A 20,667-nucleotide genomic window follows, 5' to 3' on the forward strand; every position below is an offset into this window, starting at 1 on the left:
AATCAGTCATCCATTACATTTAGGAAATGAGCTTCGTTCAATACATGGGTTCAATCCTTCTGTTTATGGTTGTTTGCTTGCGTTGGTTAGTTACATGGCAGATTTATAACCATGAGAGACAGAGAGAGAGAGAGAGAGAGAGACAGAGAGAGAGACAGAGAGAGAGACAGAGAGAGAGAGAGAGACAGAGAGAGACAGAGAGACAGAGAGTACCGGTTCAAAATAAGAAAGGTGGAAAAATGCTCCCTGCTGATGTCCCCAAGCCGTACATAGCTGACCGATGACAGTACCGGGAGAATCCCGGACGTGGAAAAAAACAGGTGGCGGTCGCTTTAACCTCCACGTTAGGGGTGGTGTTGGTGGGGGAGAGGGTAAGGGGTGGTGGTAGTGGTGTTGGTGGGGGGGGGGTGGAGGGTAAGAGGTGGTGGTAGTGGTGTTGGTGGGGGGTGGAGGGTAAGGGGTGGTGGTAGTGGTGTTGGTGGGGGGTAAGAGGTGGTGGTAGTGGTGTTGGTGGGGGGGGTAAGGAGTGGTGGTGGTGGGGGAGAGGGTAAGGGGTGGTGGTGGGGTAAGGGGTGGTGGTGGTGGGGGAGAGGGTAAGGGGTGGTGGTGGTGGTGGGGGGGTAAGGAGTGGTAGTGATGGGGAGACGGTAAGGGGTGGTGGTGGGGTAAGGGGTGTTGGTGGTGTTGGTGGTGGGGGTGGGGAGAGGGGGTAAGGGGTGGTGGTAGTGGTGTTGGTGAGGGGGGGGGTGGAGGGTAAGGGGTGGTGGTAGTGGTGTTGGTGGGGGGTGGAGGGTAAGGGTGTTGGTGAGGGGGGTGGATGGTAAGGGGTGGTGGTAGTGGTGTTGGTGGGTAAGGGGTGGTGGTGGTGGGGAGGTGGGGGTGTTGGTGAGGGGAGGCGGAGGCGGAGGGTAAGGGGTGGTGGTAGTGGTGTTGGTGGGGGGTGGAGGGTAAGGGGTGTTGGTGAGGGGGGGTGGAGGGTAAGGGGTGGTGGTAGTGGTGTTGGTGGGGGGTGGAGGGTAAGGGGTGTTGGTGGGAGGGGTGGATGGTAAGGGGTGGTGGTAGTGGTGTTGGTAAGGGGGTGGAGGGTAAGGGGCGGGGTGCTGGTGTTGGTGAGGGGGTTAGAGGGTAGGGGTGGTGGTAGGGTGGTGGTAGGGTGTTGGTGGGGGGTGGAGGGTGGAGGGGGTGGGGTTAGTGGGGATGTTGGTGAGGGGGTGGAGGGTAAGGGGTGGTGGTAGTGGTGTTGGTGTGGGGGTGGAGGGTAAGGGGTGGTGGTAGTGGTGTTGGTAAGGGGGTGGAGGGTAAGGGGCGGGGTTGTTGGTGAGGGGGGGTTAGAGGGTAAGGGGTGGTGGTAGTGGTGTTGGTGGGGGGGGTGGAGGGTAAGGGGTGGGGTTAGTGGGGATGTTGGTGAGGGGGGGTGGAGGGTAAGGGGTGGTGGTAGTGGTGTTGTTGGGGGGGTGGAGGGTGAGGGGTGGTGGTGGTGGTGGTGGTGGTGGTGGGGGGTGGAGGGTAAGGGGTGGTAAAATCATGACAGCTGTGAAACAGGACGTTTAGGTACAATTTTGTAAATGCTGACAGATAATTTTTTAGTTCGAAATGGTGGGATCTATTTGTGTCAGTAAAATGTATTATGCGTGAAATGGCGGTGGAAATGCCTTTATGCGCAAATATTGATATAATGACCATCATATGGAGGTAAACTTGGAGTCACACGATGATATGATGTGTGGTCCTCTTGATACACCTTTCCAAAACATGTTGTCTTATTCTGGTGACATGATGATTGATGCTTGACTGCTGTTTGACAAAATATTCTCTCTCTTAGCCATAATAATCTCATCATGTAGACTAGACTACCTGCACAGCCTGCATTACCTGCACTGTATAGCTGTTGTTGGCTGGCGCGCATGACCAGAATAGGCACATATGCTATTTAATGCAACTGTTTTTGTGTCACAACTATCGGTAGAGTTGAAAAAGCGATTGAAACACATTGAAGTTTAAATTTTTATTCAGTACATGAAACCTGAACCCGAAAAATAAATGTTTTTGTGCATCACGCACTGATTTTTATCCTCAACAAGTCAGTTTGGTGGAAACACACCACTAGTGGGAAAATGTGCATATTGGATGGAAACCTAGTTATGGAAACCTAGTTATGGAAACCTAGTAGAATAATTATTCTGATAAAGAAAAAGTAACTTTTTCACAACATAGAGGCATACAAAGACAAAACAAAGGTGGTACGGCGAGAAGAGATAATAAAGTGGTACGGCGAGGAGAGATAATAAAGTGGTACGGCGAGGAGAGATAATAAAGTGGTACGGCGAGGAGAGATAATAAAGTGGTACGGCGAGGAGAGATGATAACACGAGTGAAGAAAACGCAGAAATGGATGAAAATGCTGAAAATAATGTTAGGATGAAGTTTGATTGAACAGTATAAAGCAATCAGAAGAGAGAGCCCCATTGAAACCACCTAGAATGTATTTGTTGCCACCCTCCCTACGGTCCTGCACTCCTCGTGAAGCATATTTAGAACTTTTATTATAAAAAAACGTAAAATACTGTCAAATGCCATCATACTGTCAAAAATGTTGACGATATCTCCCCAGCCCTAGTTGGTGTCCCCCTCAACCCTTTCCCCCAGGTGGGCTGCGTGTCTCCAGCTATCAGGTGGCCAGGAAATGGCTCGACAGTTAGTGCTGTCTCATCTACAGCCATTAAGTTGCCTGATGGGGATACTGTGGTGCAATCAACCGCTACATGCATGGAAGAGGGGAGAGAGGAAAGGGCAAAAAAAGAGGCAGAAATAAGAGAAAATCAGCCACAAAGGCCCTCATTCCCTCTCCCTTTCTCTCTCAGACCCCCCACCACACCCGGTCGTTCTGACACAACAGGAAGGACTGGTTACATAACCCTATTGCCTCTGCCTCTAGCCTCCATCTCTGACGTGTCAACCTGGCCCTGGCTCCCTCCGTGCAGGCCAACAGTGGTGTGCTCCACGGCCGGCTCCCTCCGTGCAGGCCAACAGTGGTGCGCTCCACGGCCGGCTCCCTCCGTGCAGGCCAACAGTGGTGCGCTCCACGGCCGGCTCCCTCCGTGCAGGCCAACAGTGGTGCGCTCCACGGCCGGCTCCCTCCGTGCAGGCCAACAGTGGTGCTCTCCACGGCCAGCTCCCTCAGTGCAGGCCAACAGTGGTGCTCTCCACGGCCGGCTCCCTCAGTGCAGGCCAACAGTGGTGCGCTCCACGGCAGGCTCCCTCCGTGCAGGCCAACTGTGGTGCTCTCCACGGCCGGCTCCCTCAGTGCAGGCCAACAGTGGTGCGCTCCACGGCAGGCTCCCTCCGTGCAGGCCAACTGTGGTGCTCTCCACGGCCGGCTCCCTCAGTGCAGGCCAACAGTGGTGCGCTCCACGGCCGGCTCCCTCCGTGCAGGCCAACAGTGGTGCGCTCCACTGCAGGCTCCCTCCGTGCAGGCCAACAGTGGTGCTCTCCACGGCCGGCTCCCTCCGTGCAGGCCAACAGTGGTGCTCTCCACGGCCGGCTCCCTCCGTGCAGGCCAACAGTGGTGCTCTCCACGGCCGGCTCCCTCCGTGCAGGCCAACAGTGGTGCTCTCCACGGCCGGCTCCCTCCGTGCAGGCCAACAGTGGTGCGCTCCACGGCCGGCTCCCTCCGTGCAGGCCAACAGCTGTTACCGTAAAGTAGGTTTTGGCTTTTCTAGGGCATTGTAGATGAGCATAAGCATCTGCCTGTGGTTCCAAAGGGTCAAAGGTTGCATGTTCGAATCCAGTGATATAAAGTTGTTTTTGATATTTTGTTTTAAGCCTATGCCAAACCTTAATCGTTGCATGAACCATTCAGGATGAATGCCTAACCTTAAGCATTTGGAGTTAACGCCTAAACTCAACCTCAAACACTTTCAAATGTCACGTTTGAGAAACATGGATGAACGTCTAATTCTGACGTGAGACTGTGAGAGCTTGTAGGGTGAACTACGGAGGCCCCTGAGGATCAGATCACACAGAGGAGAGGTGGTTGGTGTGGTAGGGGGTGGTGTCCTAGACCTGCTCTATCCAGTCCTACTGATACAAGAGGCCTGGAGGGTGAGGCAAAGCAGTCTGGGACATTCTGCCTCCCCTCTGGGTTTTATTACATATTGCAGGACCAACTTTACATATTGTAGGCCTTCAAACCCAACTGAATGATATTATCATGCAATGTGTTTTATTAGCATTAATAAACGGATTAACTATATGCACAATAGTAGTTTAACATTTAAAGAAACCATGTTGAATGTAATTTGAATAATAATGACGTAGCACATGTGAGTTATTTAACAAGTCATAATTGTAATAGCTGGAAAAGAAATACAACAAAACATTGAAGTAGTCAATGAGAACCGGTATTTGCCGCAAAACAACTTACACATCGGTATATGTTGTACAATGTTACCAACATTATGTTCACAGATATACAATATTACCAACATTATGTTTAAGTAATAAGGCCCGAGGGGGTGTGGTATATGGAAAATATACCACGGCTAAGGGCTGTTCTTAGGCACGACGCAACGTGGTATATAGCCATGGTATATTGGCCACATACCACAAACCCCCGAGGTGCCTTATTGCTGTTATAAACTGGTTACCAACGTAATTAGAGCAGGAAAAACACATGTTTTGTCAAACCCGTGGTATGCTGTCTGATATACCACGGCTGTCAGCCAATCATCATTCAGGGCTCGAACAACCCAGTTTATAATCACAGATATATACAACGTCTGCGCGGTCACAGGTGGATATATATCATAGGTAGAAACCTATCAAATAATCTCTCATAAAATGCTGTACTGTACATAGGTAGTAACTTATCAAATAATCTCTCATAAAATGCTGTACTGTACATGTGTGGATCTGACTCTCTCACTCTGTTTTCAACATCTTGTCCAAGATTTCTCCTTCTATTCTCCCTGTGGCATCTGTCTCTTCTGCTGAGTTCTTTGTCTGGCTAAACCTCCTTCTCCCCACCTCAGTGACCACAGATCCAGCAGTGGCCCCTATAGCTCCCCCTATGGGCCCTCCAAAGAACACGCCCAACACCCCACCCAGCAGCGCACCTCCAGCCGTCAGCTTGGGGACCTTACTCGCTCCCGCACCCACCTTCTCCCACACCGAGCGAAGGAGCGACGAATACCATGCAGAAGAGGATGAAAGCGAGGGAAGATTTTCCAATTCCAGGGCGCTCACACTCTTCTCCGCCTCCTCTCTCGTTCTCTCGTTCTCCTCCTCATCCACATCTTCCTCTGTCTCTCTCAAGGGCTGCATGGAGTAGGAATGAAGTGCTTGTCTCTTCACCTCCTCTCCTCTTCCCCTCCTCTCCCTCACTATCTCCTCCTGTCTCTGTCTCACCCTATCCTCCGCCTCCTGGAAGAGTGGACAGGAGAAACACTCTCCTCCTCCCTCTCTCACCGTCTGCTCCACCTTCTCCAATAACTCCCCCACACTCCTCCTCTTCCTCTCCTCCTCCTCTTCTCCTCCGCTCCCTCTCTCCATCACATGATACCGATCCCCACATCGTTTAACCAACTCTAACAAATCTCTCCTCTGGCTGGAGATATACTTCTCCACTCCATCCACTCCCACTTTCCCGCCCTCCTTCAACCGATCGGAGTGAGTGAAGAGGACCAGGGTGTGGGTCCGGACCGCCCCGGGACCAAAGACTTTCTCTAGGGCCCCTAGAGCCTGTAGCTCTGCCTGGGCTGGTTGGTCTACGGGGACACAGAGGATGAAGGCGTGGGGGCCAGGGGCCGAGAGGGCCACACAGGATGACAGCTGGGAACGGACCACATCGGGAGGGTGCTCGGAGCGGAACCAGTCTGGAGTGTCCACCACTGCCACCTGGAGGTTAGAGGGAGGATAAAGGAGAAAGGAAAGGAGAAGAGGATTTGTTGAGGTCTGAAATTACTGGCATGTAGCTCGTCATTTGAGGTCACTACTATATTGATTTTACTGAAGCAAAAGGTCAACTTGACCCTCCCCCCATTTACTGTGAAAGTGTTTACAGTCATTAACACTATAACATTCTTAGACATAATACTTGATGGGTTTCAGTTTGAAACAAGTCAAACTGCAGACCTCAATAGACCTCAATAGAAGTCAATAGACCTCAATAGAAGTCAATAGACCTCAATAGAAGTCAATAGACCTCATATTATTCAATGATTAAGAAAATAGAAACCCAATAAAGCTGTAATAACGATTAATCAATCACTAACCCGTCTCCCGGCGACGAGGGCCCTGCTCTTCTGACAGTCCTGAGTGACGGCTGTGGTAATGTCTGGACGAGACACAAACTCCTCCCGACCCAGTATGATATTACCTGCTGCACTTTTCCCTGACCCTGACCTACCCAGCAGAACCACACGCAACTCTGACTGGGAGGAGGTGTAGGAGGAGGTGTAGGAGGAGGAGGAGGTGTAGGAGGAGGAGGAGGTGGTTGTCTTCTCTCCAATGCTGTTGATTCTGTGGCAGACTGACAAAGACAGACAGTATGTTTAGATCACTCCAAAGCTGTTGATTCTGTGGCAGACTGACAAGGACAGACACTATGTTTAGATCCCTCCAATGCTGTTGATTCTGCGGCAGACTGACAAGGACAGACAGTATTTTTAGATCTTTCTCACATTTAGATGAAATGGGGAAAAGTTAAAGAACACCACAATTGACATTGTTGTGTTACACTGAGAAGTATGTGACTTACAGGTATTAACAACTTTCTGGGCTGGTTTTGCTTCGAGTTCGGACAGCTGTGAGAGTATAGCGCCCTCTAGAGACAAAAATATAGAATTACAACAGAGGAACACAGTCTCGTGAACAACCCTTCATCACCACACATTACTTTCAGTGTCAAAGTAGTTTGTTTGAGCTTGGTTTGAGTAATGGACATATATATCCATACCGAAGTGTGACGAGCGGACAGTTTCCATACAAAATGGGTCTTTACCTTCAGTCAGATGGAAACTAGGGATCCTTGTGAACAGTGCTGGACCACCATTCTGGGGCTCTGTTGGCTGCTGCTGTTGTGTTGGTGTTGATTGAAGACAGTTAACCAAGGGTTTCACAGTCACTTTCTCTTCCATATCTTCCCCCCCTTCCCTTCTCCTCTCAATCTCTTCTTCTCTTTTCCTCTCCATCTCTTCCCTTCTCCTCTTGATCTCTTCCCTCTCTTCCTCTCTTCTCCTCTCTATAGCAGAGTTAGGTGGAACTTCTCTTTTCCTGTTTCCCCAATATCTGCGTGTCTCTGTGTTGGTGACGTGTCTAGATTCCAGTTCTCTCTCTCTCCCCCTCGCTTGTTCTTCCACCTTCTCCTTCAGTTCCCTCTCTCTCCCCCTTGCTTGTTCTTCCACCTTCTCCTTCAGTTCTCTCTCTCTCTCCCTCGCTTGTTCTTCCACCTTCTCCTTCAGTTCCCTCTCTCTCCCCCTCGCTTGTTCTTCCACCTTCTCCTTCAGTTCCCTCTCTCTCCCCCTCGCTTGTTCTTCCACCTTCTCCTTCAGTTCTCTCTCTCTCCCCTCTCTTGTTCTTCCACCTTCTCCTTCAGTTCCCTCTCTCTCCCCCTTGCTTGTTCTTCCACCTTCTCCTTCAGTTCTCTCTCTCTCCCCTCGCTTGTTCTTCCACCTTCTCCTTCAGTTCCCTCTCTCTCCCCCTCGCTTGTTCTTCCACCTTCTCCTTCAGTTCCCTCTCTCTCCCCCTTGCTTGTTCTTCCACCTTCTCCTTCAGTTCTCTCTCTCTCCCCCTCGCTTGTTCTTCCACCTTCTCCTTCAGTTCCCTCTCTCTCCCCCTCGCTTGTTCTTCCACCTTCTCCTTCAGTTCTCTCTCTCTCCCCCTCGCTTGTTCTTCCACCTTCTCCTTCAGTTCTCTCTCTCTCTCCCTCACTTGTTCTTCCACCTTCTCCTTCAGTTCCCTCTCTCTCCCCCTTCTCTTCCTTCTCTTCTCCATCTCATCTTTTCTTCTCTTCTCCCACTCTTCCTCTATTTTTCTCTCCGTCTCTTCCTTCTCTTTCCTGCTCTTCATTATCTCATCCCTCTCTTTCTTTATCTTCTCCATCTCTTCCTTCCAGTTTTCCATCTCCTCACTCTCTTCCCCTCGCTTGATCTCTTCCCTCTCTTCCTCTCTTCTCCTCTCTATTGCAGAGTTAGGTGGAACCTCACTTTTCTGGCTTCCACAATATCTGCGTGTCTCTGTGTTTGTGACGTGTCTAGATTCCAGCACAGTCTCTTTCTCCTCCTTCACTTTGTACCTCTTCAGTTCTCTCTCTCTCTCCCTCGCTTGTTCTTCCACCTTCTCCTTCAGTTCTCTCTCTCTCCCTCGCTTGTTCTTCCACCTTCTCCTTCAGTTCCCTCTCTCTCCCCTCGCTTGTTCTTCCACCTTCTCCTTCAGTTCCCTCTCTCTCCCCCTCGCTTGTTCTTCCACCTTCTCCTTCAGTTCCCTCTCTCTCCCCCTCGCTTGTTCTTCCACCTTCTCCTTCAGTTCCCTCTCTCTCCCCCTCGCTTGTTCTTCCACCTTCTCCTTCAGTTCTCTCTCTCTCTCCCTCGCTTGTTCTTCCACCTTCTCCTTCAGTTCCCTCTCTCTCCCCCTCGCTTGTTCTTCCACCTTCTCCTTCAGTTCCCTCTCTCTCCCCCTCGCTTGTTCTTCCATCTCTCTCTGCAGGGTGTTTTGTCGTATGTAGCATCCTCTGTTCTTTTGTACCATGTTCTCCACCTGAAATAAAGCACAGTGCCTCAAATATAAAATAACAACAGGGTGGTTATACGTATTTGCAACATTCCGTGGACATAGTAATAAAGTATTTGAAAGTGATGTGTCAATAAAGTGATGTGTCAATAAAGTGGGTTGGTCCTACAAATTGACAGTAGAAGCACATAGAGCACATACGGGCACTACATCAATTGGATCCACTGTCATCACTATCATTATAAGATGGAATGGTTGTCATGGTTACCTTCTCCAGCAGCTCCCTGACCTGCTCCCTGTCCTGCGGTCGGCGGTTGTTGAGGACGTGGTATTGGCCCCCACACCTGTCAATCACCTCCCTGAGCCCAGGGTCCTCTCCCTCCAGGTACTGCCCCACCCCCTGGCCCATCAGGTAGTCTCCACAGGTGAACAGCACCAGGGTGTGTTTCAACACCCCTCCCCAAACACCTCCTCCAGCTCAGCGGGCACTCTGTGCTCCACCTGGATCAATTAGAACGATGCAAATACATGGTATTCATAAGCACAATGTGCATCATTAAGTCAAACAGAAGGAAATAACACAGAACATAGAGACTGTTCAGGACTCACAACACCATAGTAAAACTACATGACAAAACACCAGAGACGCAATAACAAAGAAACATAGAACTTCTCTGAACGATTAGAGAACTATTCGACCCACCTCGGTGAACTGGCCGACAGGAACCAGCAGCAGGAAGGCGTGTGGCCCCGGGGCAGCCAGCTCAAGTGCCCTCTCTGTCTCCTTCCTCACCCCAGCCTCCATGTGGCCCCCGCTCCAGTACCAGCGAGGGGCCTCCACCACAGTCAACCTCCGGCCCTCGGAGGCCCCAGGCCTCAGCTGGCAAAGCCTGGGGGAAGAACCAGCGGAGGAAGGAGGGCCGGAGGAGGACTGGCCCAGGAGGGTGTCTCCTGACAGGGTCTTGCCACAGCCGATGGTCCCGAGGAGGACCAGGCGGAGCTCTGGCTCTGGAGCTCTGGCATGGCTGCCGGGGAGGACGTCAGTCATAGCTGAAAGAGAGAGAGATTGGTTACAGATACTGAAGAGGTATACTTACAGTATGCCTGATGGTCAAGAAGATGTTCATTCGCGTGAATAAATTACTTTGTTCTCCATACCACTAGTTGGGGCGGCAGTGTAGCCTAGTGGTTAGACCATTGGACTAGTAACCAAAGGTTGCAAGTTCAAATCCCCGAGCTGACAAGGTACAAAATCTGTCATTCTGCCCCTGAACAGGCAGTTAACCCACTGTTCCTAGGCCGTCATTGAAAATAAGAATTTGTTCTTAACTGACTTGCCTAGTAAAATAAAGGTAAATAAAATAAAAAAAATCAGCGTGGGAATAACATGTAAGGGTGTGTCTTTGTGTGTAGCCGCAGGCTTCTCTCTCACACCCAGTCTGTCTAACTGCCATGATTAACACACCTGAATGTTCAACTGGAAATGTGGGCTGGGTTGCCTCTTGTCTTATCATCTCACCTATAGGTCAGTCATCCTGTGGGCTGGGTTGCCTCTTGTCTTATCATCTCACCTATAGGTCAGTCATCCTGTGGGCTGGGTTGCCTCTTGTCTTATCATCTAACCTATAGGTCAGTCATCCTGTGGGCTGGGTTGCCTCTTGTCTTATCATCTCACCTATAGGTCAGTCATCCTGTGGGCTGGGTTTCCTCTTGTCTTATCATCTAACCTATAGGTCAGTCATCCTGTGGGCTGGGTTTCCTCTTGTCTTATCATCTAACCTATAGGTCAGTCATCCTGTGGGCTGGGTTGCCTCTTGTCTTATCATCTAACCTAGGTCAGTCATCCTGTGGGCTGGGTTGCCTCTTGTCTTATCATCTAACCTATAGGTCAGTCATCCTGTGGGCTGGGTTGCCTCTTGTCTTATCATCTAACCTATAGGTCAGTCATCCTGTGGGCTGGGTTGCCTCTTGTCTTATCATCTAACCTATAGGTCAGTCATCCTGTCTGGGTTGCCTAATCATCTAACCTATAGGTCAGTCATCCTGTGGGCTGGGTTGCCTCTTGTCTTATCATCTAACCTAGGTCAGTCATCCTGTGGGCTGGGTTGCCTCTTGTCTTATCATCTAACCTATAGGTCAGTCATCCTGTGGGCTGGGTTGCCTCTTGTCTTATCATCTAACCTATAGGTCAGTCATCCTGTGGGCTGGGTTGCCTCTTGTCTTATCATCAGTAATCCTAACCTAGGTCAGTCATCCTGTGGGCTGGGTTGCCTCTTGTCTTATCATCTAACCTATAGGTCAGGTCAGGTCAGTCATCCTGTGGGCTGGGTTGCCTCTTGTCTTATCATCTAACCTATAGGTCAGTCATCCTGTGGCAATTATAATTCCAAGGATAATCCAGAAGAGGTGTTCCATATAAATGCTTCCTGTCAGTGAACACCTTTGAAGCAGTGTGTCTGGTGTGTGTGTATCTATCTTTCAATTGGAATGTGTGTATCAGAGATGCAAAGATTCAAGTTACAGGTGAGGTACTGTCTGTGTTCACTGATCTGCCTGTGTATTGTCAAACTTTCCCTCCTCCTCTATTCTCTCCCCATCTCTCTTTCCTTGTGTGTGTGTGTATGCATCATGTGCACGGGTGACCAATTTCTAGCCACACCCCCACACGCCTGCCAGGCCTGTCCAACGACATACCCCTGCCAGGCCTGTCCAACTACATTCTGTTCAGAACAACGTGTGGAGTAATACTCAAACACACAATGTACACTGCAAACTCATAGCACCAGAACATAAAAGCCGCACAAACAGTACAACATATACAGCATATGTAGATCTACTTCAGTTAGATACGCCCTGACAACCTGTTGTTTCTATCCCGTGTTTCTAACCACAGACGACCATGTCCTGTCAACTCTTAACACTCCTGTTCTCCTAGCAGCAAAACTGGAACAGACCTGATCCTGTGCATTATGATCAGTTTAAACAACCATATCGTTTACTGCCTACACATGGCGGGGTGGCATTGCATCAGGTGTTGAGGTCAAATGAAGACCTCCGCCAGCTGTAGGAGAAACAGTACTGTAGCAACAGCTTCACTTTCACAGGCGTCTTTGATTTAGATTAGATCATGTGAAATATGAAGAAATTCAAGGCTTTTAAATACCTTAGTCTATGATATGTTCCGTTTTAAGAACCCTCCTGGCTGACATACACGGCTGAGACACATCACCCTCCTGGCTGACATACACGGTAGACACATCACCCTCCTGGCTGACATACACGGTAGACACATCACCCTCCTGGCTGACATACACGGTAGACACATCACCCTCCTGGCTGACATACACGGTAGACACATCAACCACCTAAATCTACTGAGGCATCCCCTCTTACCCAGGTAGGAGTTTGTTGGAACGGGTTGCTGGGTTTTCTGTCTGTATCCCTGTGTGTCTTCTCCTTCCTTCTCTCCGATGAACCCAGTCGCTCTGAACCGGCTTGTCTCTCCTGTGTAACCCTCCTCACCTCTATCAGTCTGTTATGGCAACACCTATCCTTCCTCATCAACCTCTAAATACGGCCAAACGACATGGATTAAGGAGTGTCTGTGTTAGTGAGTCACCGGTCTACCTAGTGCACCCTCCCTTTCTCGGTCACACGCACGCTGATACACATCAACATTCTCTGGCTCTATTGTTCAGAGGCCACCAGGTATTCCGTGGAGAGGCGGAGTGGTAAACAGTGACACTCACGCCAAACGTTCACCACAGCCAATGAGGGGTACATGGGTGGCGATAGCCTGCGCTGGAGAGAGTGGGTACCAATCTAGAGGACCAGTCACAAGTTTGGACACCTTCTCATTCAAGAGTTTTTCTTTATTTTTACTATTTTCTACAATGTAGAATAATAGTGGACATCATCACCACCAAATAACACATACAGAATCATGTAGTAACCAAAAAAGTGTTTAACAGATCAAAACATAAAGCCACCCTTTGCCTTGATGACAGCTTTGCACTCTTGGCATTCTCTCAACCGGCTTCATGAGGAATGCTTTTCCAACAGTCTTGAAGGAGTTCCCACATATGCTGAGCATTTGTTGGCTGTTTTTTCTTCACTCTGTATTCCAAACCATCTCAGTTGGGTTGAGTTTGGGTGATTTGTGGAGGTCAGGTCATCTGATGCAGCACTCCATCACTCTCCTTCTTGGTCAAATAGCCCTTACACAGCCTGGAGGTGTGTTCACGGTCATTGTCCTGTTGCTTCACGGTGGGAACCACACATGCGGAGATCATCCGTTCACCTACTCTGCGTCTCACAAAGACACAGTGGTTGGAACCAAAAATCTCACATTTGGACTCATCAGACCAAAGGACATGTTTCCACCGGTCTAATGTCCATTGCTCGTGTTTCTTGGCCCAATCAAGTCTCTTCTTATTGGTGTCCTTTAATGGTTTCCTTTCAGCAATTCAACCATGAAGGCCTGATAGACACAGTCTCTTCTGAACAGTTGATATTATGTGTCTGTTAATTGAACTCTGAAGCATTTATTTGCACTGCAGTTTCTGAGGCTGGTAACTCTAATGAACTTATCCTCTGCAGCAGAGGTAACTCTAGGTCTTCCTTTCCTGTGGCGGTCCTCATGAGAGCCAGTTTCATCATAGCACTTGGTTTTTGTGACTACACTTGAAGAAACTTTCAAAGCTGTTGAAATTTTCCAGATTGTCTTAAAGTAGTGGCGGACTGTCGTTTCTCTTTGCTTATTTGAGCTGTTCTTGCCATAATCTGGACTTGGGCTATCTTCTGTATACCATCCCTACCTTGTCACAACACAACTGATTGCCACAAAGGCATTAAGGAAAGACATTCCAGATATGACCTTTTAACAAGGCAGGTAAGGGTGCAGCTAAATGTCCTTTACCATTCGGCCATCAGATTTGCCACCAATGCTCCTTATAGGACACATCACTGCACTCTATACTCCTCTGTAAACTGGTCATCTCTGTATACCCGTCGCAAGACCCACTGGTTGATGCTTATTTATAAAACCCTCTTAGGCCTCACTCCCCCCCTATCTGAGATATCTACTGCAGCCCTCATCCTCTACATACAACATCCATTCTGCCAGTCACATTCTGTTAATCAAGGCAAAGGGTGGATACCTTGAAGAATCTCAAATATAAAATATATTTTGACTTAAACTTTTTTTAGTTACATGTTTCCATGTGTCATTTCAGTTTAGTCTTCACTATTATTCCACAGTGTAGAAAACAGTCAAAGTAAAGAAAAGGCCAGGAATGAGTCCAAACGTTTGACTGGTATTGTATATGTGATGGTACATTATGAGCTAGATTAGTTCTACAGGTGTGGCTGAATATCTGTACAGCAGGACGCAACGTTGTGGAATGTTCAGAGAAATAGGCTACGTAGAACAAACATGCCTCTTTGACATGTAGAACAAGGAATCACATTGGCTCTATTCATGGCACTTCTAGTCGATCTGCAACGTTCAACAACTTCTGGCAAATGAACATGGCCCTGGAAAATTATACCCAAGTAGCAAGATACCCACTGCAGTGTTTTACAGTTATAGAACCAAACCCACTGCAGTGTTTTACAGTTATAGAACCAAACCCACTGCAGTGTTTTACAGTTATAGAACCAAACCCACTGCAGTGTTTTACAGTTATAGAACCAAACCCACTGCAGTGTTTTACAGTTATAGAACCAAACCCACTGCAGTGTTTTACAGTTATAGAACCAAACCCACTGCAGTGTTTTACAGTTATAGAACCAAACCCACTGCAGTGTTTTACAGTTATAGAACCAAACCCACTGCAGTGTTTTACAGTTATAGAACCAAACCCACTGCAGTGTTTTACAGTTATAGAACCAAACCCACTGCAGTGTTTTACAGTTATAGAACCAAACCCACTGCATTGTTTTACAGTTATAGAACCAAACCCACTGCAGTGTTTTACAGTTATAGAACCAAACCCACTGCATTGTTTTACAGTTATAGAACCAAACCCACTGCATTGTTTTACAGTTATAGAACCAAACCCACTGCAGTGTTTTACAGTTATAGAACCAAACCCACTGCAGTGTTTTACAGTTATAGAACCAAACCCACTGCAGTGTTTTACAGTTATAGAACCAAACCCACTGCAGTGTTTTAGTTATAGAACCAAACCCACTGCAGTGTTTTACAGTTATAGAACCAAACCCACTGCAGTGTTTTACAGTTATAGAACCAAACCCACTGCAGTGTTTTACAGTTATAGAACCAAACCCACTGCAGTGTTTTACAGTTATAGAACCAAACCCACTGCAGTGTTTTACAGTTATAGAACCAAACCCACTGCAGTGTTTTACAGTTATAGAACCAAACCCACTGCAGTGTTTTACAGTTATAGAACCAAACCCACTGCAGTGTTTTACAGTTATAGAACCAAACCCACTGCAGTGTTTTACAGTTATAGAACCAGAAGAAGCACTCTGGCGCCTCCGGCATTGTCTGACATCCTGTCAGTCTAAAAACATGTGGCTGTTGTGAGAACAGACACTGACAGTCTAAAAACATGTGGCTGTTGTGAGAACAGACACTGACAGTCTAAAAACATGTGGCTGTTGTGAGAACAGACACTGACAGTCTAAAAACATGTGGCTGTTGTGAGAACAGACACTGACAGTCTAAAAACATGTGGCTGTTGTGAGAACAGACACTGACAGTCTAAAAACATGTGGCTGTTGTGAGAACAGACACTGACAGTCTAAAAACATGTGGCTGTTGTGAGAACAGACACTGACAGTCTAAAAACATGTGGCTGTTGTGAGAACAGACACTGACAGTCTAAAAACATGTGGCTGTTGTGAGAACAGACACTGACAGTGTCTAAAAACATGTGGCTGTTGTGAGAACAGACACTGACAGTCTAAAAACATGTGGCTGTTGTGAGAACAGACACTGACAGTCTAAAAACATGTGGCTGTTGTGAGAACAGACACTGACAGCCTAAAAACATGTGACTGTTGTGAGAACAGACACTGACAGCCTAAAAACATGTGACTGTTGTGAGAACAGACACTGACAGCCTAAAAACATGTGACTGTTGTGAGAACAGACACTGACAGTCTAAAAACATGTGACTGTTGTGAGAACAGACACTGACAGCCTAAAAACATGTGACTGTTGTGAGAACAGACACTGACAGCCTAAAAACATGTGACTGTTGTGAGAACAGACACTGACAGTCTAAAAACATGTGACTGTTGTGAGAACAGACACTGACAGTCTAAAAACATGTGGCTGTTGTGAGAACAGACACTGACAGTCTAAAAACATGTGGCTGTTGTGAGAACAGACACTGACAGTCTAAAAACATGTGGCTGTTGTGAGAACAGACACTGACAGCCTAAAAACATGTGGCTGTTGTGAGAACAGACACTGACAGTCTAAAAACATGTGGCTGTTGTGAGAACAGACACTGACAGCCTAAAAACATGTGACTGTTGTGAGAACAGACACTGACAGTCTAAAAACATGTGACTGTTGTGAGAACAGACACTGTCAGTCTAAAAACATGTGGCTGTTGTGAGAACAGACACTGACAGTCTAAAAACATGTGGCTGTTGTGAGAACAGACACTGACAGTCTAAAAACATGTGGCTGTTGTGAGAACAGACACTGACAGTCTAAAAACATGTGGCTGTTGTGAGAACAGACACTGACAGTCTAAAAACATGTGGCTGTTGTGAGAACAGACACTGACAGTCTAAAAACATGTGGCTGTTGTGAGAACAGACACTGACAGTCTAAAAACATGTGGCTGTTGTGAGAACAGACACTGACAGTCTAAAAACATGTGGCTGTTGTGAGAACAGACACTGTCAGTCTAAAAACATGCGGCTGCTGTGAGAACAGACACTGACAGTCTAAAAACATGTGGCTGTTGTGAGAACAGACACTGTCAGTCTTACGTGATGAGTCAGAGCTCAACAAGTGGAAATTATTCTCTTAAATAGTCAAAGTATTTCATCTGGAACAATAGTCCATGAACCGTTGATTAGAAGCTCTTGCCATGTTGGAAAAATATCAAAACGAGTGCATGAACAAAACACGTTTTATTTGAACAAATGAAACTAAACAAATGGTTTATCTTGCAAATTCAATATGAACCCAGATAACTTCGGAGGTAAAGTAGAGCGGGACGTGCAGATTGGGACGTTCGCTTAAAAGCCCCTCTTAAAACAAACGGCTTACTTATCCCCCATCCCTTCAAAAGGCCCCAAACAGACAGGAAGGAACATCTTCAAAGTATGACAACGTCCTGTTTGCCCTGGTTAAGGCTCTTCTCCTCATCAGACAGACTTCACAAACCAGGCATCACGTAGGCAATGTTGTCCAGAGTCTCTGCCTAGAAGAAAGATAGGGATAATAGAAGTTGGTGGTGAGGGTCCTAATCATTTGACAGCTACTGAATGTGTGTGTGTAAGCCTCACCAGTGTGTGTGAGTGTGAAGGGCAGCTGCGTAGCTCGGGGACCAGAAGGGTGAGACAGGCCAGGGGAGCCAGGGCACACAGTAGAGAGTCCAGTAACACAGACAGACTACCTGACACTACCATCATCTCCTAGAGAGACAGAAAGAGACACCAACAGGGAAAGAGACAGAAATAAAGGGAGGGTCAGGGCGAAAGAGAGAGAGATTCATCAAACTATCAGCAACTTCAATCAAAACAATGCTTGCATGACATGTCCGTATTGAGTAGCCTTTCAGTGTGAGGACAATGAAGCCAACAGTGTTCAACCAGCCCACCTTAGTTCCCTGAAGCCGATGGCCAATGTGAGACAGCGATTCCCCCAGCAGCTGTAGGTGGGCCGCTGCGTTCACTGGGTCTACCTCAGGCCCAGTCAACATGGGTGAGTCTGTGGTATCAGGGGTCATGAGACTGCAACTAGCTGTAGAGGCCTCCGCTCTTATCTCGTTCTGCTGGTCGTCCATGTACATCCAGAACGAAGGCATGGTAGACTCCTCCCTACTCTGGGAGAGGAACGGGGGGAAAACGAGGGATGAGTAAGAAGCAGAAAAGAAGATCAGTGGAAGGAAACTTACCAAGCACTGCCCTCTGCTGTCCATTTGACACAATAACACCTAGAAGCTGCTCTTTTAGACACAGATCTAGGATCAGTACACCCTCCCTATATCCGTAACATTATTCACTAGTGGGGAAATGCTAGTCATAACTTAGATCAGTGTCGAGGGCAACTTGGTCTTCCTCTTACTAACCACCTCCAGAAAGAGGCCTTAGTCCCCAGGTGAATCTCAATTCCTCTCTCCTTGACTCCTTCCTAAACCTCATTAGAGGAGAACGTCTGAGGCTGCAAGGAATCAAGGACATAAAATGGAGACTCGCCCCACCTATTCACTCACTTCCTCAAATCTCTCCCCTTCTGTCAACCATTCGTCTGGTGATTCACAGGTCTGGTGGTCGTACTGGTGATGGGAGAAAACATACAACTCTGGTCCTGCACTGCCATTGGTCCAACTGTGGGGGTGGGTGTGGTCACCTGTAAAGAGTACGGAACGGATGAAGCACCTATGAGATTGAGCCAAAATTACAGGGAGATGTGCATCCCAAATGGTACCCTATTCCTTACATAGTGCACTAGTTCTGACCATGGTCAAAAGTAGTGCACTATGTAGGGAACAGGGTGCCATTGCTCCAAATGTCATAGTCACGCTCACGATGTATCCGAGCTCCAAACCTGAATGTCTCCTCTTCTTCTTGTATGACTTCTTGCATTTGCGTTCTTTGACAACAAGTTGTTCCTCATCCGCCACTAGGTCATCATCCTCATCCTCCTCTCTCAGGAAATCTTTGTAGGATCTTTTCTTCTCTCTCTGACTGCGGCTGGTCACAAGGCCCACCTCTCCCTCCATCTTCTACACCTGGGAAAGAGAGGCAGTAATATAGACATTAAAATCGATGCACATAACATGATACAATGTATAGGTTCAAATATACTGAATAGGCTACTATTGCAAAGAAGCTGCTTGGGCACACTGGCAGAAATGTGCATTTGGACCTCCTAACAGGTGCATTCTACCACCTCTAAAGAAACACTGCCTACCTGCTCCGCACAAATGTAAACGCCGTACGGAGGTGGATATGTTGCTCAACCACTCGCGGTAATTTCGATTATGAAATAGCTATGTGTTTTTCAACAACGAATTGGTAGCTGATCAAGAGAGCTCCGTTTTGTCTTTCCGATGTGTCGACAAAGAACTGATGGACCATCTCCAAACTTCACCCACCGCTTGTCGCCATCTTTGAAGAGTTCAAAGTTTGCTGCGCTCACAAGCGCAGGATAACGCACCCCGTGGGTGGAGGCGCATGGTTTACGTAAAATGAGACATTGGCCTACACTTTTCAAAGAGTAACAAAATCAGTATTATTATTATTATTATTATCAGTATTATCATATGTTTTTACTCACAGACTGTCAGGCTAGCCTACTCTACTCAATTTATGGGTGGTAAATCGTTGCTCCATAATTTCCTGAATTTGTAGTCTCCTTCGCTGGCGGGATGATTTCAACACCATTGGAATGCGAGTCCCTGCTGGTACAAATACCGCGGACTCATGTTTAGGAAATGGTCGAATCGTTCTCACCCCATTTGCTCCCCTTCCCTCGCGTCCACATAGTCGCTGAATCACGGTAAGCGTTCAAAGCAATATTCTTATCGCTGACTGCTTCCGCATGAAAATCACATCCTAAATCTTTATGACCAATTATTTTATTGCTACAATTTAGCACACCAGTTATACGCCATCTATATATTTGGCTGCATTGTTGCAGACTTGCAGGTTGCAACAAAGTTACAGTTATGGATTATTCTCCATTAAATAAATGAATCTTTAAATCAAATATTATGGCATCAAAATCGAATAATTATACCCTTATAATGCATAACTATATTAATAATATCACACATATATGAATCATCAACTGTTATTAGACCTAAGAGGGAATTAAACCGTAATAGTTGTTTACTTCTCAGTGTGATACATCATTGCCAAATTGCCACTGCCATTTCCAGGCATGATTGAGAGCTTTGTTGTGACAGAGAGAGGGAGGTTGAACTTGGCAGTCAGAGATGAAGTCAAACAGCATTGCAGCACACTGTGTGCACAGAAACAGTGGAGAGTATTTAGGTTACACTGTTTAACAATTAAACCAACAGGTGTCTATTCATCTTTCTTTACCCATGCTAATTGAATGTACTGTACTGTACATCCACAGAGACTAACGTTCGTCTAGTGGAAGGAGGGTGAGTTCAACAAAATAATACTCAACTATAAAGTACAGTACAAGGTGCTATAACCTTAAAGGGTTCTTCAGCTGTCCCCATAGGAGCCATAGAACCCTTTTGGAACCCTTTGTTCTAAGTGTGTATTTGGACAGTGGACTTCGAGTTCACTGTGTCTGTGACTCTGTCTTATTTGAGCTAGACATTGCACTTGAACATCAGGAGAGTGCAATGTCAGCGAGTCCATTATGAAATGTTGCTATGTATCAGAAAAATAATGACACATAAACCACAATGTGACTTGTACATTGGGTAATTGTTTTTACCTCTTCTGCATTTAGTGTTAGGGAATTTACAGTATTTCACAAGTTTATGGAAAATGTATTCAATCACATGTATTTCATTACCTTTTTTTAATATGTATGTATACATATATATTTTTTTACCTTTATTCAACTCGGCAAGTCAGTTAAGAACAAATTCTTATTTTCAATGTTGGCCTAGGAACAGTGGGTTAACTGCCTGTTTAGGGGCAGAATGACAGATTTGTAACCTATTAGCTCGGGATATGAACTTGCAACCTTTTGGTTACTAGTCTAGTCTAACGTTACTAGTCTAACGCTCTAACCAT

General features: G+C 47.1%; 3 protein-coding genes across 5 annotated transcripts; all 3 read right to left on the minus strand.

Annotated features, from left to right (window-relative positions):
- Positions 1 to 1,990: 1,990 nt before the first annotated feature.
- LOC135535672 (GTPase IMAP family member 7) lies at positions 1,991 to 7,561 on the minus strand. Of its 2 annotated transcripts, XM_064962125.1 has the most exons (5): positions 7,001 to 7,561; positions 6,758 to 6,823; positions 6,481 to 6,529; positions 6,273 to 6,441; positions 1,991 to 5,895 (listed from the first exon to the last, which is right to left on the minus strand). In XM_064962125.1, the coding sequence occupies exons 1-5, from the start codon at positions 7,188 to 7,190 to the stop codon at positions 4,921 to 4,923; spliced, it is 1,449 nt and encodes a 482-aa protein (XP_064818197.1). In that variant the 5' UTR covers positions 7,191 to 7,561; the 3' UTR covers positions 1,991 to 4,920. The 2 variants fall into 2 exon arrangements, with proteins under 2 accessions (XP_064818197.1, XP_064818191.1); XM_064962119.1 differs by having other exon boundaries at positions 6,273 to 6,529; positions 7,001 to 7,560.
- Positions 7,562 to 9,174: 1,613 nt separating this feature from the next.
- On the minus strand, positions 9,175 to 12,325 carry LOC135528419 (GTPase IMAP family member 4-like). The gene is made up of 3 exons (XM_064957494.1): positions 12,121 to 12,325; positions 9,431 to 9,777; positions 9,175 to 9,228 (listed from the first exon to the last, which is right to left on the minus strand). Exons 2-3 carry the CDS (start codon positions 9,773 to 9,775, stop codon positions 9,175 to 9,177), a joined length of 399 nt encoding a protein of 132 aa, XP_064813566.1. The 5' UTR covers positions 9,776 to 9,777; positions 12,121 to 12,325.
- A 4,504-nt stretch (positions 12,326 to 16,829) lies between these two features.
- Positions 16,830 to 19,374, minus strand: LOC135535709 (HMG domain-containing protein 4-like). 2 transcript variants are annotated; one of them, XM_064962151.1, is made up of 6 exons: positions 19,223 to 19,374; positions 18,491 to 18,674; positions 18,156 to 18,292; positions 17,541 to 17,765; positions 17,227 to 17,355; positions 16,830 to 17,141 (listed from the first exon to the last, which is right to left on the minus strand). In XM_064962151.1, the coding sequence occupies exons 2-6, from the start codon at positions 18,663 to 18,665 to the stop codon at positions 17,097 to 17,099; spliced, it is 711 nt and encodes a 236-aa protein (XP_064818223.1). In that variant the 5' UTR covers positions 18,666 to 18,674; positions 19,223 to 19,374; the 3' UTR covers positions 16,830 to 17,096. The 2 variants fall into 2 exon arrangements, with proteins under 2 accessions (XP_064818223.1, XP_064818215.1); XM_064962143.1 differs by lacking the exon at positions 19,223 to 19,374 and adding an exon at positions 18,857 to 19,216.
- Positions 19,375 to 20,667: the final 1,293 nt, after the last annotated feature.

Source organism: Oncorhynchus masou, chromosome 5, assembly GCF_036934945.1.
Source record: "Oncorhynchus masou masou isolate Uvic2021 chromosome 5, UVic_Omas_1.1, whole genome shotgun sequence".
NCBI lineage: Eukaryota > Metazoa > Chordata > Actinopteri > Salmoniformes > Salmonidae > Oncorhynchus > Oncorhynchus masou.